Consider the following 5960-nt stretch of genomic DNA (forward strand, 5'->3'; position numbering starts at 1 on the left):
TCCCCTCCCCTCCCCTGTCACACCTTAGGAGGAATACTTTTTCCTTAATGTGAGGTAGAGTTTGACTCTAGAATGAATGTGCCCCTCAGTTGCCAGTGTTTGAACCTGAGCTCTCCTCCCCTGGGTCACTGCTGTTGAGTGCATTCCCACCTGTGGTGGAGAACTGTCAGAACATTTCAAAAGTTATTGGCAGAGGCCACAGGCAGACTGATTTTTAAATTTATTTCTCTCACTCCTGTAGAGATAGGTTTGTACCATTCTTATCTTTTCCCTCTGCTCTCCTTCCAGGTTACCTATTATTCAAGGAGGCACTTTTGCATTCCTCACCCCCACCCTGGCCATGCTGTCTCTCCCCCAGTGGAAATGCCCTGCCTGGACACAGAATGCTACCTTGGTGAATGCCTCTTCACCAGAGTTCATCGAAGTCTGGCAGACGCGGATGCGAGAGGTATGTTACATTTTCAGTGACACCTGCTCTTTATCAGGGCTGTCTGCTTTTAGAAAAGCACCTGACCATGACAGAGCCATCAGTGCTGGAGAACCCATCATCCCCAATAGACCTTGGCCCTCACCCTGGTGCAGCTTCCTAAGCATCTAGTCTCTGGCAGAAAAGTGTGTTCTTCACTGCTGCTGAACAGGGGGCTTGCAGTCCTGGGGTGATTTATGGTGCCTGCAAAGTCTCAACTGGTCTATCCAGATCCCTTGTCCACGAAGCATGGCTAGCCTTGAGGAGAGAATGTAGGGAAGATGTTTCCAAGGAAGGAAACCTGTCTAAGCTGCTGACAATCCAAAAGCTGAGTGGCTGAATTTGCCTCTGACAATCCAAAAAGCTTTGCAAAGGGTTGTGAGCTCATGAAGGATTTGCTGTGCAGCACACGCTCCCATCCCTGCCGATACATCTATCACAAGGGCACTGCTGCCTTCTGCTTTCAGGCCGGGTGCTTCACCCCAGCTCCTGTGTTTCTTTTCCCTTTGGAGCTGTGGGAGGGAAGGTGCTGAGCACCGCAGAGGACCCAGCCCGAGTTTATCACCAAATCTGTGAAGGCAAAGAGCAGCCTCACCCCTGAGTTCCCTGCCTGGAGCAGAACTATGTGAGCAGCTAACAGCATTCCAGGATGTAATCACTGGCTACTTAGCAATGATTGTCAAACACAGCAAAGGTCAGAGTGATAAATGTGTCCTCAGATGGAAACCTATACTCAGAAAAAAAACGTCTGTAATGACTCACCTGCCCTGCCAGTGTGCTGAAGTGCCCTAAGCCCTTCCGAGATAGGTGATGAGTGGAGACCATGGCCCTGCTCCTGTATTTGGAGTAAGAGCTTTTTCCCTTTTTGGGGGGAAGCAGGAAGAGAGAGCGCAGGGAAGCTGATGCATACTTAGGTGGCCCAAAAGGCCAGAGAGGAGGGGGTCTCTGGAACAAAATGAGCCCTGATGGGGACCATATCCATCAACCAAGATGGGAGTTGGTGTGCTGGTACTCTGGTGGTCCTTTCCCACATGTAATACTCAGCCAGGCTTTGCTGTAGTCAGCGGGGAGCTTCCATGCTTGCCTGTCACTGGAGGCTGAGCTGGGGTCTCCCACCACTTTTGCAGTAACTTACGAAGAAAAGGCTCAGAAGCTGGACCTCCTTTCAACCTCTGTTGTCTTCCTCCATTTTTCCAGGTGCAAGGAGCTATCATTGTAGCTTCCTGCTTTCAAATCTTCGTTGGATTTTCTGGCCTGATTGGATTTCTGATGAGGTTCATTGGCCCCCTGACAATTGCCCCCACCATCACCTTGGTTGCCCTACCTCTCTTTGACTCAGCTGGGGATGATGCTGGGCAGCACTGGGGCATAGCATTCATGTAAGTCTCACTTCCCCGTGGGAAAGCTGGGTGTACAGAAACTGCCTACTTCTAATAAGAAGCTACTTGTCGCCATCTGTAGCAGTGTGCTCCTGGGTTTGAGATTATTTGTTGAGCACTAACATGCAGCAGGCTTGTGCAAAGCAGCATCATGGAACAGGTTTCCCCCCAGGATCTTAGATCCCTCAGCAACAAAGCAAAATTCCAAAATGAGTTAAAAAAAAAATCTGATTTTGTGAAAGCCTGAAGTTCATAGGTCAGTAGAGAAAGAAGTCTTTCCCATGTGTGGTTCTTGGGAACAGCCTCACCATAGTTGTCTAGACATACTGTAGACAGTTTCATGAGTACACACCCATTATTTAAGTTAAAAAGACATTCCTAAAATGACAAACTTGAACACTCAGAGTTAGGTATTCCTCGAGTTAAAATAGCTGGTGCTTTATGTATTGTTTTCACATGACAAGGAGGAATTGTCTTCTCCACAGAGAGCCTGGAGGGCTTTGGAAATGTCTGTGCATGTGGCTTTGCAGCACTGAGTGCTCTTTGAGGGATATTTGTGTGCGTGCCCTTATGTATGAGTGTACCAGTGTGGTTGGCGGCAGAATTTCCTTGGTATTTCACAAATGAATTCAAAAAGTAGAAGGGCCACTGCATGGTTCTGCTGCTAATTTGGCACCTTCAGATTCCTAATGCAGACTTCAGCTTGGGATAACATGCAACAGAAGTGGGTTGTGATCCTCTCTACAGGCTCCCATCAGTTTGCTACTCCTTCTGGAGCTGCCTTTGGAGAGTCAGGGGCCAGGCTTCACTGCAGCCCCAGGAAGACAGTGTGTGGTTGTGAGAACGTGCTCTGGTCCACCTCTTTCTAGTTGTCTTCTTCTCCCTGCATCTGGCTTCCCAGGCCCCAAATGCCATCTTTCTTCTCCACACCTCCAGTTCCTCACCTAACTGGTCGCTTCCACCAGCACTTCCCAAGACCCCTGTGCCTGCCTGCCACCCTTTCCTTTCACCACTGTTTTTCTCACTACATCTCTGGCCTGTTGTCCTATTCTCAAGCTCCGATGATTTGTCTTAGTCCCAGTGCTTAGCCAGCCTGTTTTCCTTTCAAACTGTATATCCCTGTCTGGATTATCTCCTTCTTGTGTCTCATTTCTCATAACCTTAGTCCTTCAGTTGACTTTGCCCAACTGCACTGCTCCCTTAACACAGTCCCAGTCATCCAGCTCCTGTCCTTGTTCTCAACCCTGGTCACCCTTTCTGTCCTGTTCATTTCTGTTCCATCTTCTACCCATGCTAAGCCCAGTCCTTTCTTTCATTACTCAGGCACCTTAGTCCCAGCCTGATCATTGTGCTCTATCTGAGTTTGTGTTCTCTGAGTTTGTGTTGCTTCCTCCATGCTCCATGAGTGCCATTAAAGGAAAGAAGGCAGCGGTGATGGAGAAGGCAGAAGACATGAGCCATGTGGTCTCAGCCCTGCTGTCCAGCCCCATCACATCCCAGAGTCCCCACGATGGGCAATATCTGCTGTTGCCTTGAGAAATGGTGTAGTGCATGTTCACTTGCTCCCTGGTGGTGGTGCATACCGTAGGCAAGGTCTGGACATACTCAGAAAGCTTGGAACCTTTGTGGACTGCAAATGCTAAAGCCTGAGATGTTTCTGCTGACTGCTTGGGACCGGAGATGAGTGATCATGGGTTACAGACTGACCACAGCGGAGCAGTTTTTTGTGAGAAAGAGCAATATCCCTCATCCCAAAGAACAATTTGTACTAAATCTCAAATTTCTGCCCCAGGTCATAAGCAGACCTTGCTACTGCTCAAGGCAAAATGACCTTCTCAATATAGGCTAAACTATGTCTATTTCCTGAACATCACTCTTTGAAATAGGTTTGGGATACATTTTTCCAGAAATGTTTGGCTTGAGGCAGACATCTTCCATAGAAATTTTCATTCTGAGTGGGCAAAGTTAGGCAGAATTATAAGCAGCTGAAAATAGCATTTGTTAATGGAATGTGTCAGGCAACCTGAATAATAAGCACTGACACCCACCTGAGATAGACAACGGCTCTGCAGTGATTCATAAGGCTGCTGAACACCTTTGTTAATGCAAATGCACAAAATAAGCACTGACGAAGTTCTGTCTGAACTCTGTAGCTTTAGAAACCACGAATGGAAGCCAGCTCTTCCTCAGACTTTGTGCCTCCAAGTCATTTGGTGTTTTGAATCATGACTGATAGATAACCTTTGGATGTATGTTGTTTCATGTCTTTGCAGAGAGGTGAGGTTATCATTTCCTTTGCACTGCTAGTATTCTGTCTGCACGCCAATATCGCACCTATAGATCATCACCACTTCACACATGGAAAACTACTGTTTTTCCCTGCACTGTCAGGATTTATCACCAAATCCTATCCCCATTAATTCACTCGAATACAATTTAGATTTGTTCTAAAAAAAGAAATACAAATTAGGACCCTTCAGAGGTCCGGTTAACACAGGAAGAAAATGTCCAAAGCCTTTTACTGGCTCAGCATCCAAGGTGGGGTGCCCAGCCCCTGCATTCTTGTCACATATGGCAGCCTCCAGCTTCACCTGGTTGTCCTTTCTGGGGCAAGAAAGGCTTGCTGTGAGAGCACCCAGCTGTGCTCCTATTCACAGGAGATGTATCCTACATCAGGGATGTATCCTGCAGAGGAGCTACCACTCATGTCTGCTTCCACCAGAAGGAGCCCTGGGTGCTGCCAGGGTACACGTGAGCCCCCCTGCCTTGGAGGACCCCAATATCATGCAACCCTTTCAGACTGGGCTGCCATGCTTTCTAAGGGTGCTAAGCTATGTTTTTGGTGAGGCTTTTTGTTTTGTTTTGGTTTTTTTTTCCTTTCAAAACAGGGACTTACACAGCAAATCAAATACTTTTTTCTTTTCTCTGTGCCACGCAGGAGCTTTTTGCTACTTGCAGAGCAGCACAGGTAAACCTGAAATCAGGAAACCAATAAATCCTGTATTTCCAGTATATCTGAATTACACAGAGGTTCAGGAACAGTTTCCTACATAGCCTGCCTGCACCTTGCACATGTCTCAGGCTTTTCTTTTACTCAGGTGTTATTTTTAAGCTCTGACAATGGTGTCATACTCAGTGATGCAATATCTAGGGGGCTAGTTTGGAAAAAAAAAGGGGAAAAATATTTGCAAATGGAGCAGAGCTGTTAGTGGAGTGTGATGGAAAGTTTGTTCCACCCCAGGTTTGCTGGAGTGAGATGCTGAAAACTAGTTTTTGGCGTCTCCTGGAGTCCTGGGTCCTTGGGTAGCAGGTCTTCAGTTAATGTGGAGACAGGCAGGTAGCTCAGCACCCACTTTATCTCATGGTCTGGTTTTCCCTCCTCCTAGGACTATTGCTTTCATAGTTCTGTTCTCTCAGTACCTGAAAGACGTCCCTGTGCCGCTGCCATCTTACCAGAGAGGCAAGAAGTGCCACTTCTCCCCGGTCTACCTCTTCCAGATCTTCCCGGTATGTTGGGGTTCCCAGAGACCCAGGGGCTGTGGCAGAGGGACCAAGCTCACCCACCCTGTGCTGCCTGGGCTCTTTCCACTCAGGACCAGCCAAGTTAGTGCTTCCCAGCCCAGCTTGTGTGGTGAAGGGGCAGAGGGGAAGAAGGTTGCCATGGCTCTGCATGTGGGGAGGGAAGGAAGGAGGGAGGGCGGGCCTCCAGGACCCCCTGCCATCCCTCTGCCTCCATCCCATGTGCAAGGGAAAGAAAAAAACAGGGAGACACCTTGTCCCCAGCAACCATGCTGGAGATGAGGTCATGCCCTAACCGGACCCCACTGTTGCATGTGATGGGCAGGTGCTGCTGGGGCTCTCTCTGAGCTGGCTGCTCTGCTACGTGCTGACGGTGACCAACGTCCTCCCCACGAACCCCACTGCTTATGGCCACCTGGCCCGGACTGATGCCCGTGGGGACGTTTTGTCGCAGGCTCCCTGGTTTCGGCTGCCTTACCCAGGTACCACTGCCCTTCCCTGTCCCCATCCTGCTGTGCTGCTCCCGGCTCCAGCTTGCACCTCTGCTTATGGCTAGGAGAGGGAGATGAAATGCCCAAAATCATGCTAATACGCGT

The 5960-nt window shown here is 48.8% G+C and overlaps 1 protein-coding gene across 1 annotated transcript in view; it reads left to right on the top strand.

Annotated features, from left to right (window-relative positions):
* Positions 1-288: 288 nt before the first annotated feature.
* LOC104279177 (solute carrier family 23 member 1-like) overlaps positions 289-5960 on the top strand; it is a gene marked incomplete at its 5' end in the record, with an annotated part of 12020 nt that continues 6348 nt past the window's right edge. Inside the window, 4 exon segments of the mRNA XM_009876369.1 lie at positions 289-448; positions 1664-1845; positions 5232-5352; positions 5690-5846. Coding sequence (XP_009874671.1) covers positions 289-448; positions 1664-1845; positions 5232-5352; positions 5690-5846 — 620 coding nt within the window.

This window comes from Apaloderma vittatum, unplaced genomic scaffold (assembly GCF_000703405.1).
Source record: "Apaloderma vittatum isolate BGI_N311 unplaced genomic scaffold, ASM70340v1 scaffold13299, whole genome shotgun sequence".
Lineage (NCBI taxonomy): Eukaryota > Metazoa > Chordata > Aves > Trogoniformes > Trogonidae > Apaloderma > Apaloderma vittatum.